General features: G+C 38.0%; 1 protein-coding gene across 14 annotated transcripts in view; it reads right to left on the bottom strand.

Annotated features, from left to right (window-relative positions):
- Positions 1–26,634, bottom strand: part of STRBP (spermatid perinuclear RNA binding protein) — a 178,332-nt gene that overhangs the window by 69,639 nt on the left and 82,059 nt on the right. For 13 of the 14 annotated variants that reach the window (XM_060411825.1, XM_060411826.1, XM_042245730.1 and 10 more), the window contains 2 exons: positions 5,330–5,497; positions 2,771–2,991 (listed from right to left, as the gene is read on the bottom strand). In XM_060411825.1, the coding sequence (XP_060267808.1) occupies positions 2,771–2,991; positions 5,330–5,332 (224 nt within the window). In that variant the 5' untranslated portion in view covers positions 5,333–5,497. Of the gene's footprint in view, positions 1–2,321; positions 2,375–2,770; positions 2,992–5,329; positions 5,498–26,634 lie in introns of those variants that run through there. The other variant, XM_042245733.2, reaches the window with a different exon arrangement.

Below are 26,634 nucleotides of genomic sequence, written 5' to 3'. Positions count from 1 at the left end.
CTTTGAGTCTATTTCTTCATTTGTTTAAAAAAAAACAACGGAGTAATACCTTCCTCAGAGCGGTACTGAGAATATCATTTATTAATAATTAGCATAAGTAATGAACTTAGCCCAGAGCTGGCATATATTAATAGCTCAATAAAAAATATCTATTATTCTTTAAACAGTCCTAATACTTTTTCCCAATACTTTTTCACACCTAGATCCTTGCTGAGATTTATTTTTTCTTCTACTTTCACTGCCTGACAAAACCCTACTCACTCTCTGGAGAGCCAACTGCAAATGCTACCTCCTTTGTGAAGATTTTTCTGATCCCCAAATCCCGCACCTAGTCTTTCCCTGCTCTGTACTTTCACATTTTGGTCATGGATAATCAAAGTGAAGATGCAAAGAAAAGTGGATTTGAGTCCAACAGACTTGAATGTGAATCCTGACTCCACCACACACTCAGTGACGTTAAACAAGGTAAATTTGTTACTGATTCTGAGTCACTCTTTCTTCATAACCAAATATGAAGCACTGGAAATTTAAGTAAAATGGGGGTGGAGGGCACGCAACAGTAATAGAGACTAGCAGATTTGTTGTAAAATAATGTGAAAAGTAATCTAATACAGTAATTGGCACTCAATGAATAGTAGATGTTATTAACTAGCCCTTATTAGCTTGCTTATTACATTCTATACCATAACTATGATATACTTGGGCTTACCATGTAGAAGACAGCAAGACTGAGCAGAGAAACTAAGTTTTAATTCAATTCTAAATTTTAATAATGAATTTGAATATGAGGTATTATAAAGCAAGTGACTCCAATACAGGGAATTAATTTAAATTAAGCTAAATATTTAATATTTCTAAAATACATATAGTGGGAACCTGTGAGTCCGTTTGTGAAGAGGTAAAACACAAGCACACAGGTAAAAGCTGTCTAACAGTGCCTGGCAATAGAAGGTGCTTAATAAATACAAGCAAGCCCTCCCTGTCTCTGGGCCCTCTGCAGTGCTTAGCACACATCAGGAGCATAATCCGTGTCTATGACCACAACAGCTCTGTCTGGAAGCCATGCCTGCCTCTGTTTTATATAAAATAGGGACACAATCATTCTACACCTTAAGCTCTACCACACGGGAAGAATCACACCCAAGGGCTCAACTCAGGAATGTTTCACAAACTGGAAACACTTTACAGAGTCCACACAACACTATTTAAAAATTCAAACAAAGTATACAGTACATCATGTTTTAAACACCTTGACAACTCAGCAACCTGATCCAGTTCAGCAAGTGTCTACTGGAGCACTTTCCAAGAGTCTGTTCAGCCTTGACAGCAAAGAGATGCATTTAAAAGGACTGACTTCACTGAAAAATACTTAGAAATAGTAAAAACAGCAAATTATAGAAGTTTTACCACAATAAATGGTATAAACACATTCCGACATGCAACTTAAACACGGAATGCATGAATTCCCTAGTGATCCAGTTGTTAAGACTCTGCACTTTCACTGCCGTGGCCCAGATTCAATTCCTGGTTTGAGAACCAAGATTACACAAGCCCTGCGGTGTGGCCAATCAATCAGTTGATCTATAAATAAGGAATTTATGACTATTTAACTTGTGCGGGGACTGAGATACAAAGAGCTTCATTATCGGATGATACTATTAATTACCAATGAACTGTATATTTGACAGTATCTTTTTTAAACTTATCATATGCAAGAAAAACTGAATTATTGCCAAGAAACTTCAAGCTGACAAATCTATGGCTAATGTGTATATTACCTATAATAAGTTAACAAAGTCAAGAAAATATAATCTTCAGCTAAAAACGGATACTGATTTTCTTTCATCTGAAAATGGAAAGGTTACACTATCTTTCAGTTAAAGAAATCGATTTATCAATATTTTCTCACTATTCTTTAACTACTTATCACACTGATTTAGAATTGAAAGGCTGAGAAAAAAATTCTGTAACTTCTATCCTCAATTTACCAGTTGTAGTCAAAGTAATGTTCTTAATCCTACTAATACAATGCAGTCAAATGAGCTTCATCTTTCAAAGTAAACTGTATTCTTACTCCAATCATAGTGACATTGCTCAAAACAGTAACTCTAAGTTTAGCAAGGCATAAATAGTTTCCTAGTTCTCACTCAGCTTTATCTCACTCACAACTCACTTTCAGTGCAGCACTGGAAGCACTGCTGTAATAGCTGAAGGGTCTGGCTCCCATTAGGCCATTCATTCAATACCCAATGAGCATGTACTACATGCAAGACACTACATTGGATCCTGGGAGTCAACAAGGAAGATACAGTCAAAAATACCTTTGGAGGACATTCTCCTGCACTCTTTCTTCTACATCAGGATTTTTAAACACCTGAAAAAATGACATTTTACGATTTCCCCAGAGATTTTAAAAAAAAAAACAACAACAACTAGTGTTTATTTCTGAATTTAGGAAACTAAACCAACACATGAAAAAAATGACATATCACAATCTCTAAAACAGAGGGTTTGTTTTAAAGGGCTTATATCCGTTTTTAAAGGGATCCTGAACATCTCTCTCCCGTTTCTCTGATCTAATCATTACTCCTCTTCTACTGTCCCTTCAAATTTAACTCAGAAAAATTCCACATTTACTTCCTTGTTTACAGTCATATAAATGAGAAAACCCAAAGACTACCGCATACCAAGTGTAACCCAGTGGGATGGGACCCTGGACTTTTCTAGGCACTACAAGTAAAGTGTCATACAAAGGTCAGGTCACACTTACTTGGAATAGGTGTCTACAGCCTCTTCCTTCTTTACTTCTGTCTCACCCTCTGTTTTTGTGCCTTTACTTGTTTCATCCAGCCAATCTGAGACATGTTTAAGAGCACACTCAACAGTAGATACCATATTCTGAACAGCTTCAAGTTCCTCCGGAGATGGATAAATTGTCGAATGTTTCACCATTACATGGCGATCATCATTAGCAAAAGATCTGATAGATCTCTGTCAGAAGATGAAAGAAAACTATTACTTTGAGAAAAAGAAATGGTACCTGAAAAGGATGACTTACAAATATATTTTAGTCAGGTCACAGCTAATAACTATTGTGATTAGCTATGTCAAACTGCTGTGAAACAGTTAACATTGAAACAACAAAAAACTGCTTAAGAAAGGAAGTAAAAATCCACCCTACTGAACGCCATGCCAGAAAACCTTAAATCATTCATTCATGTTTTGGAAAAGTTCACACATATCACATTCAGTATTACATATATTTCACCTTTTAGCTGAACAGATGTGTTTTCAATATCACATCAAAAAAGGTCATCTATATCACACATCACTGGCAAGAAACAGACACTTCCTAGTTTCAGCAGAGTATCTAGAAATGCACACAGGTGACTCATGATACCCAGTCATTCCTTTCCAAACTGCTGAATACTTCTGTACTTTGAAAAATTGAGATATTGTAATATAATAATATAAAATACAAAGTTATATGTGAACAAGACAGTAAAACTATGGGCCACATCAGAATATTACTTACTTTTTGGCATTCAAACCTTTGGTGTGATGCTTTAATTTTTAAAATAGATTAGTAGGAGATATTCCAGCTTCCAAAATGGGGGAAATAAATAGTGTAAAAGAATTAATTTCCCAAACTAATACAAATATATATACATTCTCAAACAAAATTCCCTCAAGATAGATTCATTTTAATACTTCACAAAAATAATTTTAAAGCTCATGGGGGTAGGGGAGGGATCAATGACAGCATTAAGAACTATTCTACAAAGGAGGATGGGTGGTACCATTATGCTAAAATAAAACATCAAAAATTTAAAAAGCAATAATTAAAATGACATGCTGGCCCAGAACTCAGTGGAGCAGTTTAGCACCTAGAAATAGAATGAATTTCATGAAATTTTAATAGAGTAGGTCCTTCACACTCATGAGTCACACATCCAAAAACCTTTGAATATCTCCAAATTTACAAATACCATGAAGACACTTGTACCACTACACAGCAAAATGAACAAGCTACATTTAAAATGAATAAACTAGGAAAAGAATTTTCACCAACTATGACAAGTGATATATATAACGTACTTAAGCAGTAAGAATATCTAGACTGCAACAGATAAATAAGCTGAAGAGGCAAATAATTCATTTCATATGGGAAGAAATATATAGTGTCATTCATCACAGCTCACCATAAAACTAAATGACAGAGAAAATCCATCCCAAGTTAACATTTTTCCCCACCATTCACAATTAAAATATTAGTAGAGTTCCTTCTTTAGAGAGCAAGTCAATTAAGTTGCTAGAACAAATTTTTTTAAATAAAATCTTTCTTAAAGAAATACCTTCAGACTTGCTAAACAACATATTTCAAAAATACAGATGATTAATATTTTGTGCTTTTCCCCACACTTATCTTTTTTTAAGCCTTTTCTCACTAACACTTAGTGGGGGTCGGGGGTGGGGGGGGTGCAGGGGAAATCACATATCCTTCAGAACCAAAATAGGAGGCAAAAAATTTCAGCATATTTTACCAATTAAAAAATTAATTCAATATAAGTATGAACTTTCCACAAAAACTAAGGTTTCTAGGATATTCAGTTCAGTATCCTCAATACACTCAATATTTGACCTTATTATTTTAAAATCAAAAGAAAGTGAAAATGAAGTCGCTCAGTCATGTCCAACTGTTTGCAACCCTGTGGACTATAGCCCACCAGGCTCCGCAGTCCATGGGATACTCCAGGCAGGAATACTGGAGTGGGTTGCCATTTCCTTCTCCAGGGGATCTTCCTGACCCAGGGATCAAACCCAAGTCTCCCGCATTGCAGACAGACGCTTTAACCTCTGAGCACGTGAAAAAAAAAGGTGTCTTTTTCAGTTAAATACACACACATTTTACAAACTGCAAAACCTTCAAATCATTACTTAAAGAACTAGTTCAGGACTTTAACAATGAGCTTCAGGTAGAACGCTAGAGAAAAATTACATTATTTCAAGTTCAAGGTCACCTTAGCCATTTGTATCAGTTTGCTAATACCAGTTTTATTTAAAAAAATATTATTTATGAGCATTCCCTCCTTTGTATTTAATAATTTATGGACTGCAGGCTCATGGGGCTCCATCTTGTGGTTTAAAGGGCTCGTAATAAATCTGAACTCATTCGCTTTGCTTAAATAGTAGAATGGCATCTTCAGCTGATGCACTGGAGCCAAAAATTAACACCACTGTTTTTACTTGCCTTCACTGCTAATAGTTTCAACTTTAAATCACTGAGCTCTTTGGTAACTAAATTAAGGAATTATGAATGATAACCTACCATGGTTTTCTATAGTATTTTAGCTTCTTCTTCCGATCCTTTCCCCTCTTTCTTGTCGTCTTCACTAGACACTGCTTTGTGTGACAGTACCTCCTCATAAGCCTGAGTCCCCTGATGGCTCAGAGTCAATATGGCAAAGATATCTGAAGGCTTGTTCTTTAGAGTACACTTGCAAGAGAAAAAGAAAAACAACTTTTCAAAAATGCTTATTTATGATTAGTTTCATACAGAGGGTGAAACCCATAAACATATTACTGAATAAAACAGAACAATCTTTGGAGTGGAAAATTACTTAAACAAAAGCTAAAACATCCTTTGAAGGCCTGGGCCCAAGAGCCTAAGTGATATGACCAGAAAATTAACTTTTTTGGTAGCCACAAAGTGGCACACAACTGACTTGTATTCAATGAGATGAATACATTAACAAACACAGATTCAGTAAAGAAATACAACCAGAAAATGTACTACTACTATTGGTGGGGAAAATGTTGCAATTAACCATGAGATTTTCAACAGAAATTGGCATCAGTCAGGCCTATCTGAAAAGTAGATAAGGACACCTGGAAATGTAACACCTTTGCTTGTTAACCAAGAGGCTTTTCCATTTGACACTGCCATCAGACTTACAATATATGTTGAAACAATGTCTCTTCTTTAATTATTTCAGGCCTAAAATTCAGCATGCTTTTTTGGCTCGCCTCTCCTAACTCCCTAGAGACCTTACTGCCCTCTCAACCTATATGCAGTGCTATGCTGAATATTCACTCAATCCTTATTTCATTACCCATGAATGGCTGTCACCAGAATCCCACGCATATTTCTGCCCAGAGGCCTAAGACTCATTCTATTACCACTATGTTCCACTTTTATGAGATTTTATTCCAGGTAAGGTAAAAATAAGCTTTTCTGAACACTGCTGAGGTCCTTAAATACAAGACAGCTGTAAAAGAAAGAAAGAAAGAGAAACTAGAGACTATTAAAATAGAACATATACATTACATGACTATCGGGAGAAATACACACCACAGAAGACATAAACACCCGCAAGAAACAGGTTCCTCTTCATCTCAGTGTTGTGTGTTGTGTGTTCAGCCGTGTCTGACTTCTTGCAACCCCATGGACTGTAGCCCACCAGGCTCCTTTGTCCATGGAATTTTCCAGGCAAGAATACTTCCTTTAAATTTTCCCTTAAACAAGGAAATCCCCTTTTTACTTTTATCTACAATAATTTCTTAACAGCTACTTTCTTAAAGAAGAAAAGATCCTTTTTGAATTTTTAGGACCAGCAAAGTTAAAGGTGACATTTAACTCTACCCAATACTACGCCTAAATGCAACACAATTCACATCTTATAACCAACTTCCCTGACTCTGACTTACAAAATCCACCTGAAATAAGCCAGTGAAGATTGAGTTTTTTTAAGTTACATAACAACTAGTTATGGAAAGATTGAGGGTAGGAGGAGAAGGGGACAACAGGATGAGATGACATCATCAACTCAATGGACATGAGTTTGAACAAACTCTGGGAGATAGTGAAGGACAGGGAAGCCCAGCATGCTGCTGTGCATGGGGTCGAAAAGAGTCAGACATGACTAAGTGACTGAACAAAAATAGATGGAACTTAGATTATTCCATATATCAAATCAAAGTAAAGAGGGAACATACATATACTGCAAATCACAGGGTCCTTTTATACAACAAAGTTACGACACAAACTAAAACATGATTAATGGTAAGAGACATTTCAAAGACCACCCCTGTCAACAGAATTTTATCTTTTGTATAAAGATCAAACTATACTATTTAGAGTTTTTTGCATTTCCTATTTCCAACCTTACTCCATTCTAGAGGATTCAACCATTCAGTACTTGGCTGTGAATCCTGCAGCCAAAGACTGCTGTACATTTACATAAGAACTGAAAACAAAATCCACAAGCTGCTCTCTATAAAAAGGTAAAATCAGTAAGTCAAATGTATTATGAAAGTTGGTTGAAAACAGAAAAAGAGAGAAGAATGCTAAGTAAAAGTTGATGTAGTGGGACTTGCCTGGTGGTCTAGTGGTTTAAGAATCAACCTTGCAAAGGAGGGGATGCAGGTTTGGTCCCTGGTCAGGGAACTAAGATCTCACATACAATGGAGCAACTAAGCCAGAGTTCTGCAAGTACTGAGCCTGGGTGTTCTGGCCATGTGCCACAACTAAGAACAAATGCAACCAAAAAAATATTTTAAAAAAAAGCTGACATAGTGGAGAAATTATGGATCACCAACAGCACTTTTCAGTCATAAGTATGGGGAGTAAACACCCTACCCAAACATCAAGCTCTGGGCCCATGTTTGCCACTTTTATTCAACATCGTTTTAGAAATCCCAGCCACAGCTATCAGAGAAGAAAAAGAAATAAAGATAATTCAAATTGGAAAGGAACAAGTAGACCTGTCACTATCTGCAAATGGCATGGTACTATACATGGAAAAGCCTATACACTTCACCAGAAAACTATTTTGTTGTTCAGCCACTCAGTCATGTACAGCTAGCTGCAACCCCATGGACTGCAGCAACACCAGGCCTCCCTGTCCTTCACCATCTCCCGGGGCTTGTTCAAACTCATGTCCATTGAGTCAGTGATGACATCCAACCATCTTTTTGTCTATTGTCCCCTTCTCCTCCTGCCTCAGGGTCTTTTCCAATGAGCCAACTCTCCACATCAGGTGGCCAAAATACTGGAGCTTCAGCCTCAGCATTAGTCCTTCCAATGAATATTCAGGGTTCATTTCCTTTAGGATAGACTGGTTTCATCTCTGCGCAGTCCAAGGGATTCAACAGTCTTCTCCAACACCACAGTTCAAAATCATCAATTCTTCTGCACTCAGCCTTCTTTATGGTCCAACTCTCAAATCCAAACAAGACTACTGGAAAAACCATAGACTTGACTATATGTGACCTTTGTGGGCAAAGTGATGTCTCTGTTTTTTAATACACTGTCTAGGTTTGTCATTATTGTTCACTGTATTAAAGATGGGCAAATAGAAAATAAGAAAAAGGCATCTCACTGATACACCAGGAGGATTAGTTTATGATAAAGAGATTTACTAGTAAATACATATTTATCATCTATTCTGTACTTGATACTGTGCTTGATAGTACAGGGCATACAAAAATGAACCAATTCAGATACACTAAAAGAAGAGTAAATACATATAAATTCATTAATTCTTCCAAATCCCTTCAAATAAACTTTTCCTACATGGTGGCATTAAGTTTCTGTACAATACTAACTTGAAAAAAAACACTGAATTTCAGTATTTTACTCTGGAAATTTCCTTTTATTTTCTATATTAAAAAGGCACATATGAGAAAGCTAAACTGGAAAACCCATAAATTACATACACCTACTCCAAAAATCCAGCTTTTCATTCCTACCTGGAAACACCTATCATGATGGAAAAGTTCAATCCCACCACATCATTTGAAGCCTTGCAACACTGGACACAGGCAAAAAGGTCTCTACTCAACTAATGGTATAAACAAAGATGGCAGGACAGCTGCACTCCTAACATAAGATGCACTGTGCAAGCCGGCTAGGTCAATCAGAAAGCTTTCTGAACACTTACTACCAGTGAGCAGAATGGAAAAGATGTTATCAAGTAACCCGTTCAAGGAAGTGGTAACTAGAAAACATATCTCCTCACTTCCTAGCCCACACACACTAGCCCTTCCCCATTCCTGACAACAGGGACAGAATGACAGAGCTGTATCCACCAGTCAGATGACTCATTTGGTTAAAGAACCAATAATTCAGTGCATCTCAACAAGTCTTCATTGAACATCTGTAATAAGCCAGCCACTGCTCTAGGTGCTTAGACTGGATCAGTGAACAAAACAGACAAAAATTCCCACTCTTCTAAGTTCAGAGTGGGGAAAACAATCAAAAAACAATAAATGTAAAAATAAGTAATCTAAACAGTATGTGAGAAAGTGTGAAGTCCTATGGGGAAGACAAATACATGCAGATACTACACAGAGGAGAGTAGGATTATGGTTGGTCTTCATTGAGAAGCTGATGCCTGAGTAAACCTTGATGGGGAAAGGGCATGAACTATGCAGAGATCTCAGGAATTAGTACTCCTGGCAGGGTAAAAACAATGTACCTGGTCAGGTGGAGACACAACAAAGAGACCACTGCGGCTGGAAGGCTGAAGCAGGGCGAGTGAGGAGAGAAGGGCAGTGAGGACTGTGGGTAGAAGTAAGGGACCAGACCACACAGGGCAGAAGCTGGCAAACTTTTTCTTTAAAGGACCAGATTAAAAGTACATTAGGCTTGGGAACCAGAAGGTCTCTACTACTCAACTCTGCCTCTGCAGTGCACATGTAGCCATAAGACAGTATGCAAACTATTGGGTGTGGCTGTATTCCAATTCAACTTTTACTTATTTATAGGCACTGAAACTTCAATTTCATCTAATGTTCATTTCACAAAATACCAGTTTTTTAACCATTTAAAAACATAAAAATCAACTCTTAGCCCACAGCTCATGCAAAACCAGGCAATGGATCAAAGTGGTCCCAGGGCCATAGTTTGTCAACTCCTAATACAGGAGGTCTTTCTAATCACTTTAAGGATTATGGCTTCTACTGAGTGAGACACACTTAGACTGCTTTGAATAGAGAAGTGACAATATCTGACTACGTCTTAAAAAGATCACCATGACTGCTATGTTGAAATACATAGTAGAGAGGGCAAGGGTGGAAGGAAGGGTGTATCACTAAGAGAGTTTAGCAATCAGAGTATGGATACTTTCTGAAGGGAAAGATGGCAGGTCTTCTTAGTAGAATGGATGTGGAGTGGGTGTGAAATGGAGGCCTCAGGACTGACTTCTAGGTTTTTGGTTTGAACAACTGAGTTATGGAAGGTGAATGCAGAGGAGGTTTTGGGATGAAGATCAGGAATTCAGTTTTGGACATGTTGAATTTGAGATAATTATTAGATAGCCAAGTAGGTAACAGGATATGAACCTAGAGTTGAGAAGAGAGGTCTAGATCAGGATACAAATTTGGTGCTTTTCAGCATATAGGTAGTATGTAAAGCCACAAGATTACCAAAGGATGATGATTAATGAACACGGAAAAGGAAAAAGAGGCACAACTAGAGTCAGCAAAGTGGCCTGAGAGATAGGAAAATAAAGGCTGTGCTGTTCTGAAAGTTAAGTAAAGAAAACATAAATGAAGCAAGCTCCTGATGATATAGCATAAGAACGGAAATCCTGAGTCTCAATCTTTCTTTTACTACTAAGGATGTTTATAATTCAAAGATTTGGAAGTCTTGTACACTACCATGTATCAGTTCAGTTCAGCCGCTCAGTCGTGTCTGACTCTTTGCGACCCCATGAACCGCACCAAGCCAGGCCTCCCTGTCCATCACCAACTCCTGGAATCCACTCAAACCCATGTCCATTGAGTCGGTGATGCCATCCAACCATCTCACCTTCTGTTGTCCCCTTCTCCTCCTGCCCTCAATCTTTCAAAGCATCAGGGTCTCTTCAAATGAGTCAGCTCTTCACATCAGGTGGCTGAAGTATTGGAGTTTCAGCTTGAAAATCAGTCCTACCAATAAACACCCAGGACCAATCTCCTTTAGGATGGACTGGTTGGATCGCCTTGCAGTCCAAGGGACTCTCAAGAGTCTTCTCCAACACCACAGTTCAAAAGCATCAATTCTTCGGCACTCAGCTTTCTTTATAGTCCAACTCTCACATCCATACATGACCACCGGAAAAACCATAACCTTGACTAGACAGACCTTTGCTGACAAAGTGTCTCTGCTTTTGAATATGCTATCTAGGTTGGTCATAATTTTTCTTCCAAGGAGTAAGCGTCTTTTAATTTCATGGCTGCAGTCACCACCTGCAGTGATTTTGGAGCCCCCAAAAATAAAGCCAGCCACTGTTTCCCGTTTCCCCATCTATTTCCCATGAAGTGATGGGACCAGATGCCATGATCTTCGTTTTCTGAATGTTGAGCTTTAAGCAAACTTTTTCACTCTCCTCTTTCACTTTCATCAAGACGCTCTTTAGTTCTTCTTCACTTTCTGCCATAAAAGTGGTGTCATGTGCATATCTGAGGTTATTGAAATTTCTCCCGGCAATCTTGAGTCCAGCTTGTGCTTCATCCAGCCCAGCGTTTCTCATGATGTACTCTGCATATAAGTTGAATAAGTAGGGTGACAATACACAGCCTTTCATTCTCCTTTTCCTATTTGGAATCAGTCTGTTGTTCCATGTCCAGTTCTAACTGTTGCTTCCTGACCTGCATACAGGTTTCTCAAGAGGCAGGTCAGGTGGTCTGGTATTCCCATCTCTTTCAGAATTTTCCACAGTTTCTTGTGATCTACACAGTCAAAGGCTTTGGCATAGTTAGTAAAGCAGAAATAGATGTTTTTCTGGAACTCTCCTCCTTTTTCGATGACCCAGCAGATGTTGGCAATTTGATCTCTATTGTGTATAGTTTTGCCATGTTTTACTATTTACAAGAATTAATCCCCTCCTAAACTATTCTATCCCTGCTTCAGCCCATCTTTGGTGAAAACTCTGAGAATATCAAGCTCTCCTTTAAAACCTTCAATGACTACTCATTAGCTAAACAACTGCTATCCACTGAGATGATGGTTGTCACCAAGGCCCTTCATAATACAACACAAATGCAATTCTGTCCCTGTCATTTCTCTCATCATTATAGTTCCACCCAAAAAGAAAATAATGAATCTTGCCCAGAATACCATGCAATGTGCTAACACTAAGCTTCACATTAACCCTTTCCCTTATCTAGACTGCAACCTCTGCTCTACCATGATCTGTCCTTGTTCTAGTCATCAAATGTCCATCCCAAATCTACCCTTCCAGGAAGCCTTACCTAATACTTGAGGTTAATATATCTTCCTTGAGTCATCCAGTCCTTTTTCAACTTCCTTTATGACACTTCTCTTACTCAGTTTTCATTATTTTTATCATAAGCTCCTTAATGAAAGTACTTACCTTTATCTCCACAGCATCCAGTACCATGCCCTGCACTCAGGAGAGGCTCAATAAAAATTTGAATTTAACCCTAGATTTCTCTTTCCTTAGAGAGAGCCATAACTTAGAAGCCTCCATTTGAAAGGTCACCTTCTCTTCCCACACATCTGCATGGCTGTCATCATTATAGTGACTTACAGGGAATTTCAGACTCTTCTTCCATAAGCACAATTTCTACTATTTATTTGACTTATTTCACCCATCTTAGATGAATCCCCGAAACACTCTCCCACTCCTTCAGGACTTTATTAGTACTTAACTCACCTCTAACTTCAGGCGTAATTTTTTGTAAGTTCCATAACCAGATAAATAAATGATCCTTCTAAAATTCTGGACTCTCCATTGCTTCTACTCCATTCCTCCAATGTTCTCATCTCCTTTCCTACCCCAGGCACCCACTCCCCACCAGGGCCCACAAGCTACTAACCCCAGCACTTTTCAGTCCCTCCACCCTTTGCATGCCCTCATTTTTGTCTTTATCTAATTGAAGTTACACAGTCCATCATTTATCACTCACTTTCACCAGCAATCCCCTTTGTTATCCTATCCTGGCAAAATCCCAACCCTTTTAACTATACCCCACCAGTAACACTGGAAACTGGGGCGGGGCGGGGGACAGGGGCAGGGGTGGATCACACAATAGTGTTTTTTTTTTCTTCGAAATTCATGATCTAACCTTTAAAGGAATAACCAACAGTTTCCAATCCAAGCAGGGGTGGTACTGCAACCTTCAGGGATTTACAGATGTGAGGTAAAGTGTTCTGGCTGTCACAGGTAGAACCCTGGCATTTGCTAAACATCCTGCAATATCCAAGGAGACTCAATGAAAACAAATATTTACTTCCCACTTTCCTAAGTATAACTTCACATCTTCTTTCATCTCTTCACATCTATATCTTCTTCCCAAATCCTCAGATTCCTTCTGCTTCCTTTACTGTTGTTCTTTGGTCACTAAGCTGTGTCCGACTCTTTGCGACCCTATGGACTGCAGCATGCCAGGCTTCCCTGTCCTTCACCATTTCCTGGAGTTTGCTCAAACTCATGTGCATTGAGATGGTGATGCCGTCCAACCATCTCATCCTTTGTCGGCCCATTCTCCTCTTGCCTTCAATCTTTCCCAGCATCAGGGTCTTTTCCAATTAAGTTGGCTACTCACATCAGGCGGCCAAAAGTATGAGAGCTTCAGCTTCAGCATCAGCATCAGTCCTTCCAATTGAATATTTGGGGTTGATTTCCTTTCAGATTGAATGGTTTGACTGCTTCCTATTTCAAGCAAAATATCAACCTTGCTATATCTTTTCCCATGTATTATTCTTTCCTTCCTGTTATAAACTGTCCCTATTCCTATCTAGTGGAAATCTCTCTACTCAAATCCTCATCACTCCAGGATTTCCCCAGTGGTCCAGTGGCCAAGACTCCATGCTTCCTCTGAAAGGGATACAGGCTGAATTCCCTAAGGGACGTTTTGCATACCATGCTAGTTCTGCATGCCACACAGGTGGTCAAAACAAAAAATCAAAAAAGAGTATCACTCCAGTAATCATCCCTGTCCTCTCGAATAACTTCCTTTCATTCCTGCCTCCCCATGGCCTGTTTCTCTGCCCGTCTTAGGGCATAATTCTTTGAGTTTACACTTTGGTTCCCGTTTCCTCTTCTCCCATTCTCTTAAACTCACCTCAATCAGCCTCTTACCCCAATGCTTCACTCAAACAGTTCTTGTCAGGTCCCATAGGACTTCCATGGTGTTTTAATGCCGTGAACAATTCTCAGTCCTTGCCTTTAGTCTACCTTCAGCAACTGGTGACATAGCTGACTTCTCCACACTTAAACTTTTTACCTCCCTTGGCTCCCACTCAGTACACCACTCTCTTCCTACTTCATAAATTACTCTCCTTTCTTTCTTATCTCCACAATCTAAATGTTAGAATGCTTCTGGACACAGGCCTCACCTTTAATCTCTTTACTATCTTAGACCATTCCCTTGGCAGGATCATCTAGGCTTGATGCTTTAAATACCATGTATACACTGAGGACTCCCAAATTTATATCTCCCTGAGTTCCAGACTCCATTCAAGTACATAACCAACATACTCACCTAAATATCTAATAAACATCTTAAACTTAATGTGTCTCAAACCAACTCCTGATCTGTCCCTCAAAAAAACACAACAAAAACAAACTTTACAAACAAAAAAAAAACTTTACCACTCCTGGTCGCCCCTCTCTCAGAAGCCTACTTACCCCATCATCCAAAAGCTTAGGCCAAAAACTTTAGAGTCATCCCTGACACCTCTCTTCCTCTCACACCCACATCTAATCCACCACAAAACCCTTCACCTTTACCTTGTTCTTTTGCTTCCCTACTACCTTAAGTTCACGCTCAGTAACAGCCAAGACAAGGAAGCAACCTCAATGTCCCTCGACAGATGGACAAATAAAAGAAATGTGGTACAAATATACAATGGAATATTGTCCTCAGTTGTTCAGTCGTGTCCAATTCTTTTGCGACCCCATGGACTGCAGCCTGCCAGGCTCCTCTGTCCATGGAATTTTCAGGCAAGAACACTAAAACAGATTGCCATTTCCTACTCTAGGGGTTTTTTTCCACCTAGGAATTGAACCCACATCTCTTGCATCTCCTGCATTAACAGGTGGAGTCTTTACCACTGCACCACCTGGGAAGCCCACAACAGAGCATTATTCAGCCAAAAAAAGAATGAAATAATGCTGTTTGCAGCAACACTGATGGACCTAGAGATTATCCTACTAAGAGAAGTCAGACAGGCAAAGACAAATATCGTATAATATCACTTCTGTGTGAAATCTAAAAAAATCATACAAATGAACTTACTGTAAAACAGATACAGATTCACTTACTTAGAAACAAACTTATAGTTACCAAAGGAGAAAGGTTAGGGGGAGGAATAAATTACAAGGTTGGGATTAATATATACATACTGTTTATAAAATAAGATAATCAACAAGGATCTACTGTATAGCACAGGGCCTATATGAAAAAAGAATTTGAAGGATATATGTATATGCATAACTGGATCACTTTACTGTACACCTGAAACACAACATTGTAAATCAACTATATTCCATTATAAAATTAAAAGTTTTCTTTTAATTAGGTCATGTCATTTCTCTGCTCAGAACCTTCCAATGGCTTCTGGTTTCTGAGTAAACATCTAATGAGTGAAAGTGAAGGTGAAGTCGCTCAGTCCTGTCCGACTTTTTGCAACCCCATGGACTGCAGCATACCAGGCTCCACCATCCATGGGATTTTCCAGGCCAGAATACTGGAGTGGGCTGCCATTTCCTTGTCCAGGGGATCTTCCCAACCCAGGGATCGAACCCCGGTCTCCTGCATTGCAGACAGACACTTTACCATCTGAGCCACCAGGGAAGCCCCAAACATCTAATAATGGCCTACAAATCTCCAATAATCTGATTCCCATTAACTTCTTGGTCTCATCCCCCTATCCAACTGTTTGTGACCCCATGGACTGTAGCCCCCAAGGGATCCTCTGTCCATGGGATTCTCCTGGCAAGAATACTGGAGTGGGTTGTCATATCTCCTCCAGGGCATTTTCCCAACCCAGGGATTGAACCCATGTCTCCTGCATTGGTGGGCTGGTTCTTTACTGCTGGGCCCTTGGGGAAGCCCTCCATTAACAATGTCTATGGCCAAATCTAGATCTTCCTATAGCAAAAGCTGATAAGACAAAATCTACAGGGGTGACAGAACTTGGAGGTTGAGTTCTGCCAGGTTAGAGAAATTTGGAAAACACCTTAGACTTTCCATAGATACCCCAACACAAGTATTACTTGCCTTTTTATTTAAAATTGGAATGTTTCTGAGGAGTATTGCCTCCTGTAATGCTTTGGGACCTTTCTAACAGTGACAGTGGCTTTAGCTTACACACTCTGATACTTTGAAAGTCTTTGGTTGTTCCCCTAGTCAAATTCTATGGAAGAATATGTCTCATTCCACTTAAAAAAAAAAAACCTTACAATTTTTCTTGATGAGGGAGCTTCCTAGGGTCGTATGTCCAATGTCAGTATTTAGTTTAAATTGAAAAAGTTGTTAATCCCCAAAGGCTAGAGCTAGAGCTAAGGTACTTTCCTGTTTAAGAGGACCAAGCAAGATTCCTTTTGTTTCTGAATATTTTAAACAGTATTTTGAATTTACAAAATAAATTTACATTTCATGCATACAGACAAAATAGAATGTTAACAAGAAAAACTGTATACTTACCATACACAGCTTTTCTTACATATTAATGCTTTGCCAAATTTGCTTCAGATTGTTCTTCTAAGAAATAGTATCGCAGATAAGTACTGTGTGTGTATCCCTCCCTGATCCCTCTTTTCCCAGGGATAACTACTCTTGAATTTTTTGTGTGTTGTGTTGGATGTTTATACTGAAAGAAGTGTGTGTGTTTCTATCTATAAATTATATGGAATATTTTATACATTTTCAAGATTAAATAAAAGTGATCTTTTTGTACTTATTATTCTGCAACTTTAACCTTTTCACTCAACCTTGTTTTGAATTTAGATGGTAAAATGTATCACCGTAGTTCATTTACTGTATAGTTTATATCTTCATTTTCTTGCTGATGGACATTTAGGTTTCCAGTATTTTGCAATTATGAAAGTGAGTATTGTTGCTGGAGAATCCCATGGACAGAGGAGCCTGGCAGGCTACAGTCTATAGGGTCGCAAAGAGTCAGACACGACTGAGCGACTTCCCTACTGTGTTTTATGTATTGGAGTTTCTCAGAACGTATTGTTGCTTGTAGTATATCCACATTTTTAACTATCAATTATTACTGAATTGCTTCCTTCATTGGTTTTATCCTTTTATAATTTTACCTGCTTTGGTTTGCACAGTTACACTGTGGATTCTCTAAAGCAGACATGGTTGTTATACTGAAGAAAATATGACATATGACAATCTCATTTTACTACAGATAAGTTGAAATTTATTTGTTTAGATTCTTGATAAATTTTTCCCTGTTTAAAAACCTTATTACAGAAATGTTCAAACCTCTACACCTGGAGAGAACCCCTGTGAAGTACAGAGAAAATATCTGTTATCAGTTTTCAGTAATTATTAACATATGGCCAGCCTTACTTACTTCACTCTCCCTCATCCCCTCAACTAGATTATTTTAGAAAAGATTCCAGATTTTCACTTAATTTCATCTGTAAATACTTTACTATATACACTAATCTCTGTATAGAATATATCTACCACTCTCCCAAAAGAAACCCACACTTCATTATCAACCCCCAGAAATAATTCCATAATGTTATCAGCTTTTCAGCATTCAGATTTTTCAATTATGTTTTTTTAGTTTTAGCTACACTATTCGTATTTATTTATTTTTAACTGAAGGATAACTGCTTTACAATATTATATTGGTTTCTACCAAATATCAACATGAATCTGCACTATTTGATTACACTGTGAAAATATATACTTTTAAGGAATACATTTCAGCAGTGTCACATAAAATATACTTGTAGATTTCCAGTTTATCATGGAATCATGTTTTAAACAGATGGTACCTAAAAAGTAATCTAGGTGTAGTCTAACCCTTTTACTTTTGTGAATGAAAGCATTGAGGCTCAGAGAGGTTGAAATTTATTTAAAATTGGACAGCTTACTGTAGCAGAGTTGGAATTAGAAGGCACGTCTTCTGACCCTAAATCCGTTGCTCTTACACTGATTACACTGTGTTGCCTGTCTCATGTTTTTCATCAGTTTTCTAAATCTAGCATTTTAGTATTTTTTCCAGTGGCTTTTCATAAATATTAGACTACTGTATTGTCTGTGCAGTACTAATCTTGTGATTTACAACAGGTTGTATTTTAAAAGGAGTTTGTGAAAGGGCTGAATTATAATATCAACAGTTGTGCCAAAGATATTGAGCTGTTCTGAAAAGCTGCTTGTCTTTTCTGACCTAGATACACAGTTTCCAACTGTGGCAGAGTATGCCAGAAAAGGAGAATGAGTGCTAGCAAGAGGTTGGAAATTAAATTGTTATATTATTGAGGAATCTGATATATTTCTTCATTTTCAGCACTGTTGTATATGAAAAATTTTCTGCATTGACGTAAGTAATACTTGAATTTATGCAGTTTTTGACATTTAAGACTTATTGTTTATTTTGCTAAGGTGAAAACAAAATGACTTCTTTTGTTTTAAAATTGGTGTGTTTTTTTTTAAAGCATTACTCCTTATTTATAACTTGATTGCAGGTTCTGAAATCATTTTGCAAACCTAACTAAGGGAAATACTCTTGTCCATTCTGTCTCCAGATATGGTTTCTTTGTGATGCTCTGTTCTGTAGAATAACAAAAAGTCTTTTGAAAACCAAACACAGTGTCTGAACCTTGTTTATTAACAAGGTGCTGGTTTACACTAAAGTGTGCTGTCTTGGGCACAGTAGGGCAGAGAATACTGCTTACTGGCACATTCATTCCCCCGCACCCCTTTGTTTTTTGATCGGAGTTGTCCCAAGATCTGTAAATTCTAAAGATACTCTGATGACCGTCTATCACAGCTGCTTAGTGAGAAGACAATAAATAGGTAATGTGGCACATATAGTTCAGCCTTTACTTCATGTTTGATCATGATTTAAAGAACTAGATCTTTTAAAGATCACTCTGCAAAATTAAATATATACCTGCTCTTTAGACGTAGTACTATGAATTGCAAAGTTGCTAGAGACCCAGCCCAAATTCTAGGGACAGCTCTAACAATGTGTGATCACAGACAATATTTAACATCATTTAATGTGTTTGTATATTTGCGCTTTAGCATTTTAGAAGTTTATAAAAAAAAATTCATACCATTGTATTTTTTCACGAATTTTCAGGGCTGTTGTAAGAATAGAATGTGATGGTGTATGAGTAAATATTTTGAGAAATTCATCTGCGTTTCTCCTTGGGTGCCAGAACTGCTCTATATGTCCAAAACAAAGATTAAGCAAAGTAAAGATACCAAATGCCAGTAGTAAACCCTATACAGAGACAACAGGATCAGAGGTGTTTTGGAGGAGGTGTTGCTATTTTATATAGGGTAATCAGAGTTGGGCTCATAATGAGGTGACACTTGAGCAGGCACCTAAAGAAGCAGAGGAATTGTGTGGATGTCAGGGATAAACTATTCATAGCTAGGCTTCAAGGGTGGGGATTGTGTGCACTGTTTGAGAAACAGCAAGGATAGTAGTGTGGATGGAACATTGTGAGTGAAGAGGGGAATGATGGCCATATCACTTGGTCACAACAGTTGGCCACAACAGAGCACACACACACATATTCTAATATGCTCCTCATTCTGCTTTCACTTTTCTAAACTATCTTCTTCCTTCACTGTTATTCTATCATTACAATCTCAGGACTTTACATGTCAGCTTTAACATAAACAGATATTGGCATATGAAATGAAAAAAAGGCAGAGGATTCCTTAAAAACACTAAAGTGTTGACTACAAAATATGAGTATATTAAAATCTAGAAATTCTGTTCACCAAAAAAAACACCCCAAAGAAAGTTGAAAGAATTAGCTACAAAACTGGAAAGACTTCTGGAAAACATACATCCAACAGAAGTATCAAAAACATAGAAAGATGACTTAAAATCCAAAAGAAAAGCACAGACAACACAGAAGAGAGGGGAGAAAAAAGTCATAACCTTTTCACAAGGTGGGGAAACCACAAGACTAATAAAAATGAAAACCACTTTATATCCACTAAAGCTGTAAAAATTAAGTCTGGCAATATTAAGTGTTGAAAAGGAAATATATCCATAAAGTCTTTTACAGATATGGGAAAAAATGTTTGGCATAATTTCCACAAATCAAATAATCCCATACTCAGAGATCTGACTCCTAGGTAAACACAAAGAGAAACTTACACATATACAGAGACAAGACATGCACATTAACATGTTCATAGCAAAACTGTGCAAAAAAGCAAAATCCTGGAAAACATGCAAAATGTCCATTCACAGAAGAATAAATGAATACACTATGGTATATTCATGCATTGGATTGTTATTCAGCAATATGAAGGAACTATAGAGACATACAGCAATATGGATAAACCTCAGCAATGCAATATTAAGTAAAAATACTATGTCCCAAATGCCTACATATAGAGTATCTTTTTTGTAAAATTAAAACCAAATAAAAAGATACACTATCTAAGAATCTATAAAGATATGATAAAGCTATACACAAAACCAGAAACAAGGGGATGGTGAATACAGAATTCAAGCTGAGAATGCTATCGCAGGAAGGCACTGGGATAGGGGTAGCTGGGAGAACCAATGAAGGGAGACTTCATAGAGAGAACCTATGAAGTCAGATGTAGGTTATTAAGGATTAACTTTTGTTCTGACGGTGGGTTCACAGAAGCTTATTAAATTTTAAAAAATAATACAAAAACAGGAACTTCCCTTCGTGGTACAGTGGACGAGAATCCACCTACCAAAGCAGGAGACACTGGTTTGATCCCTGGTCCAGGGAAACTCCACCTGCCACAGGGGAACTAAGCCCATGTGCCACAACTACTGAACCCGCAGTCTAGAGCCTGAGCTGCACCTACTGCAGCTACACCTAGAGCCCGTCTCTGCTGCAAGGAAGCCACTGCAGTGGGAAGCCCATGCACTGCAACCAAGACTAGCAGAGTAGCGCCCACTCGCCACAACTAGAGAAAAGACGACGCACGCAGCAACAATGACCCAGTGCAGCCAAAAACAGATACATTTTTTAAAAAATAATAATACAAAAACAGACTATCCATTGGCAAATGACAGCATGTCATAAACAAGGTTTATGTCTAATCCATTACCCAATTCGGTGCACTTATCCAATTTTTAAAAAAGCTTCTTAGCCTATGTTAAATATTTTACTAAATTGAGTTTTGATCTTCCTAATTGGCGTATAATTTTTTTTATTTAAGTTAAATCCACTCAAGTGCAAACACTTACTAAACTGTTTTCCTCATGTGGATAATAAAAAATATGAATTTCTGATATAGTATCCTAAGTTACTCTGCCTATTACTATGGATAAGTCACGTAACTACGCCCTGACTCATGGTATACTCAGCACAACAGCACTTGTGAAACTGCAATGTAGTAAGTGCTTTTAGTTTGCCACATACTGGAAAGGGAACAAAAACGTCCATGATCCACAGAAAATATCCATACTTTTCACAGGATCACTTCTTTCTCACCTACCTCTTAAAATATAGATGCCAACTAAAAAGAGTCTTCTTACTCATAAATGGCACTTTCAAGTTATCCTCAGTAATTTTATTCAACCTATCATACAGAAAAAGACAGGTAAAATGGAAAATTTCTTCCTTAACAGAGATTTTCTCAGTTATCACAAAACTTAAAATTAGGGTTTTCATAATAACTCAACAACGTAATAAACAAATGCATATGTATATATTTAATACTTCAAGAAAGAATAAGAGTAAAAAGATAAACTTGTTCTACTTAACCTCTACTCTGGCATGCTGCAGGCCATGGGGTCACAGTCAAATACAACTGAGCAGCTGAACTGAACTGAGCCTCTGCTCTACATTTTGTAATTTCCAATTAATATGGTATTTACGTAACAATATATTCACCTACCTCTGACAGAGGTTCACAAAGACAGTATATAAATAACTGATAAACACTCATGAACAAATGATATTCAGATGTAAAAAGCATCCCCTCATATAAATTTCCAATAGGAAACAAATCTCAAACTTCTAAAATGATGTATTTTGTTATTAGCTGAAAAGGTTTACAGTGTTCAACCATCTGAGTAATATTAAGCAGAGAGAGAAACAGAGACGCACAAAAAGGAAAAACCAAGTAACGCAACAGAAGTAGTGATGTGAAAAATGAATTCAGTTGTTCTGTGAAGTGTTGTTATTAATTCATCCAAACACTCCCAGATCTCCTATATTTTTGCAAGATGAAGTCTTCACATCACTATCAAAGATATTATTCTTAAATAAGCAGGATAAGAACATAAAAAGCAACACTGAATTAGGAATATTTCCCACTGACATCACTAGGCAAATAAGACACTAATTAATGAATCAAGTTGCAAACTAATACACCATTCCCCTACAACATTATACAAAGCAACTTTTTAAAATTGAAGTATAGTTGATTTACGAAGTTGTGTTAATTTCTGGTGTACAGCAGAGTGATTTAATTATTCATATATACTTTTCATATTCTCATTATAGGTTATTACAAGATACTGAATATAGTGCCTGGGCTATACAACAGGACCTTATTTTATACATAGTAGTTTGCACAAAGCAAGTCTTATAAAGCATTACACAAAGTAAATTCAGCATCACAGATAATCCTGTGTGGTTCAAAGCCTCATCATTTGACAGATAGAAAACAGAAGGCTCAAATTAAATAACACTGACAAGGTCATATCAGTGACTAAACACAACTCAAGTCTGCTGAACAACTTCTATTCACAGGAAACTAAAGAAAAAGAAGCAAAGTGTAAGTCAGGAGACCAGGGCCAGAATGCTGGAATGGCCACTAACAGCATAAAGGCCTCTCCTCGGTCCTGTGGATTCTGTTTCCTGAAATCCTCTTGCCCTAACTCCCCTACATGCCTCACGAGGCTACTGTTAGGATCAACTGACTAACAGTTGTGGAAGCTGCACTCTGTAAAGTACAGAGTTATATAAAGAGGAAAGATTATCCTTCCAACCTAATGACAATGAGTCCTGAACTCAAGGGACAGCAATGCAATACCATGAGCTTGTGACTGCTGTTCTGTTGGGTTTTTTGGTTTGTTTGGGGTTTTTTTGCAACAAATTCTGCAAATCACAAAATCTAAATCACAATAATTCAATGTGTGATTCGTAAATGGAAAAATACAATAGGCTCATTTATTAAAACTTGGTATTTTATCAAGTCAGGAGAATGGAAAAGATAAAATTTTCTCTGCCTGAAAAGACTTCCCCACCAATCCTTATCAGTGTTAATGATGATGCCACAGTAATAACAGCAAGAACTTTATGTATGCCAAGCACTTGGTTAAGCATCTTAAATGCATTACTTCATTGAATCCTCAAAAGTCTCTAATGGAAACATGATCATATCAATTTTACAGAGGAAACAATAGTCCAAAGGAGTGAAATAACTAATATGTGATCAAGCGCGAGTCAGTGGCAAAGCCAGGACTGGCCAGACCACCAGTCTACAGAACTGGAGCTCTTTGCGGTTCACTCTGCTATAAATCATATGCCAAAAAGGCCCACTGATCTCAAATGCCACCTCTCCAGGAAGGCATCCTTCATCCCAAACAAAGTGTAAAACTAATACTCCCTCATATGCATCTGCGTTTGTGTGTGTGTGTGCATATGCACTCAGTCATGTCCAACTCTTTGCAAACGCATGGACTGTAGTCCCCCAGACTCCTCTGTCCATGGGATTTCCGAAACAAGAATACTGGGGCCAGTTGCCATTTCCTTCTCAGGGGATCTTCCCAACTCAGAGATCAAACCCGTGTCTCTTGTGTCTCCTTCACTGGCAGACACATTCTTTACCACTGGCACCACCACCGGCGTGACCTGGGAAGCCTGCCATATACATACATATATATATAAATATACATACACACAGCTATACTCACACACATATTAAAAAAATAAGTAACTCATCTGAGTCTTGGCTTCCTCATCCTTGAAGAACTATAGGCTTCAACAAGACTTGTTTTGAAACTAAACAATAATGTCTTTAAAGTGCTTAACAGAGACATGAATTTATTTGGAATCCAATAGGGTGAGTGACAGAGCTAAGATATGAATTCACATTTATTTATGCTTAATAACTTATGTTATTAAGCCAGTTGCCTGATTCCAAAGCTTAGTGCTCTTGGTACTATTTATTAGCTCACCCAATCTCTGAGCCTCTCAGATATTAAGTTTTAAGGCTGGAGTGGGTTAAATTATGCCAATCCCATCTGCTATTCGGTCAACAAATATTTATTGTAACCAAATTTTTAGAACTCAATACATACACTGCTGATAATGTTCTACAACTCTAAGAACCAAAGGCCCTTAGCTTCCAAGAGTGATCCTGGACTCTAGTCTTCCAGAGCACAAAGAAGATCTAGTCCCCAAACTCCGTAACACTGACAAAAAGAAAGGATCTCTGAAATCTGAATTCCCACCTCTCTGCTAGAAATATCAACCAACCCCACTGAGTAAGCTATTTTCAGAAATAAGATGCTGAACTCTTGGAATGAAATTTTTAAAATACCATCCCTAACTTCTTAAAGCCTCTACTCTCACTATGCATTCAGCTTAAACAGCACCTTGTGCAGGAAACCCTCCCCGATCTTGACCTCCACCTCTACTCCTTCTCAATCCTTTGCCAAGCTTGGACTGATTACACTGCACCACATTACAGCAGTTTTACCTCCTGGCTCACCATTTGGCTATTTTGTAACTATATGTTCCTTGAAGGCAGATATCCTCTGCTGTATTCCTAGAGTATATCATAGTGCTGGACAGTAAGGTCTCAAACATTTGTCAATGAATAAATGACTAATGACCCAATTATGATTCTCAGTACTTCTGGTGGGGCATATGAACAGCTTCCCATCATTCTCCATAGCTGCAGTACAGCAAGACTGCTCATTTAGAACAGACAACTTGCCATAGGGCTGTCTCTCTATCAGGCTCTAGGCAAGCAGCTACTAAGACCACAGCTACTATGCACCCTTTGGTTGCTAAGAATTAAATCCAAGCTCTTAAGAGTGTGTTTCAACTGAAATGTTGACCCTTATTCATCCCAGGTGCTTCATTCCCAGATAATTCATTTAAGGAACTATTCATATAAATTATAGGGGCTTGCCTCATAGCTCAGATGGTAAAGAATCTGCCAGCAATGCACAAGATCTGGGCTCAAACACTGCTACTATATCATACACAATTACATGACCAATCCTCTAAAATCATCACCTTGACCGTTAAGCCTCCATTTTTGATCCCCTATGTGCCACACATTGTACAAAGGCACTAATCATGCACTTTAATATTTATATCAGCCCTACAAGGTAAAAAGCATATGATCAGTCTCCATTTTAAGGTTGAGGAACTGAGACTGAGACGGTTAAGCAAATTGTCCAACAGTATCAAAAGGCAAATCTACAGTTTAAACTCAAATCTATTAGGTGCACACAAATCCATGGGTCCCTAAACTAAACCACCCTCAAGTAAAAGATAACCTGCTTTATGTGCTTCACAAGGTATTGTCAACCAATGAAAAATTAAGCTAAGAAGTCTGGAAGATACAAGTGCAGGTAGGCTCTCCATCCCCTATTATATATAGATATGAACTCAACCCAAAAGACAAAAGGCACTTCAAAAATCAAAACTCTCATGATGAATAAAAGTTATATAATTCTAAATGACACTGTCATGAGAAAATTTAAGTCACTGTTACAAGGTGGCCTTTTTGAAAAAGTTATTCAAATGACAGACCAGAAGGATAAAATGAACATCTGTTAACAGGGTGGTTAAAGGTTAGGGAACTAGACCAGAGAAAGAAGAGAGGAAAAAAAGTCCCTTAGTCCAAAAATAACAGACCACATGCAATATTAGTCCTTTGCCAACTTATAAGAAACACAAAGAGTAAGGAAAATATAACAGTCTTTACAGGAATTTTCTCTTTATAAAAAACTGTCAATTAAAAAGGTTCCAATTACTGGCAATTAGACCACAAAATATGTGAAATACAATCTAAAACACAGCACCTTGTATGCAGTTCCCCTAAAATTACACCACCTATCAGCACAAGTACAATAATTTTTCTAATGAAATCATTCCAATCAATGCATCTGTTGTTGTCATTTAGCTGTTCAGTCATGTCCAACTCTTTAGCGACTCCTTGGACTGAAGTCCTACAGGTCCTCTACCCATGGGATTTTCCAGGTAAAAATACCGAAGTGGATTGCCATTTCCTCCTCCTAGCGATCCTTCCCATCCAGGGATTGAACCTGCATCTCCTGCACTGGCAGGCAGATTCTTATCCACTGAGTCACTAGTGAAACTCAGTCAACACATAGCAACATTAATCGTTTATAATAAAGTCACCACATAAAGTTCAGTTCAGTCACTCAGTCATGTCCGACTCTTTGCCACCCCATGAATCGCAGCACGCCAGGCCTCCCTGTCC

Source organism: Ovis aries, chromosome 3 (assembly GCF_016772045.2).
Source record: "Ovis aries strain OAR_USU_Benz2616 breed Rambouillet chromosome 3, ARS-UI_Ramb_v3.0, whole genome shotgun sequence".
NCBI classification, from domain to species: Eukaryota; Metazoa; Chordata; class Mammalia; order Artiodactyla; family Bovidae; genus Ovis; species Ovis aries.
This window is presented reverse-complemented; position numbering and strand designations above follow the sequence as displayed.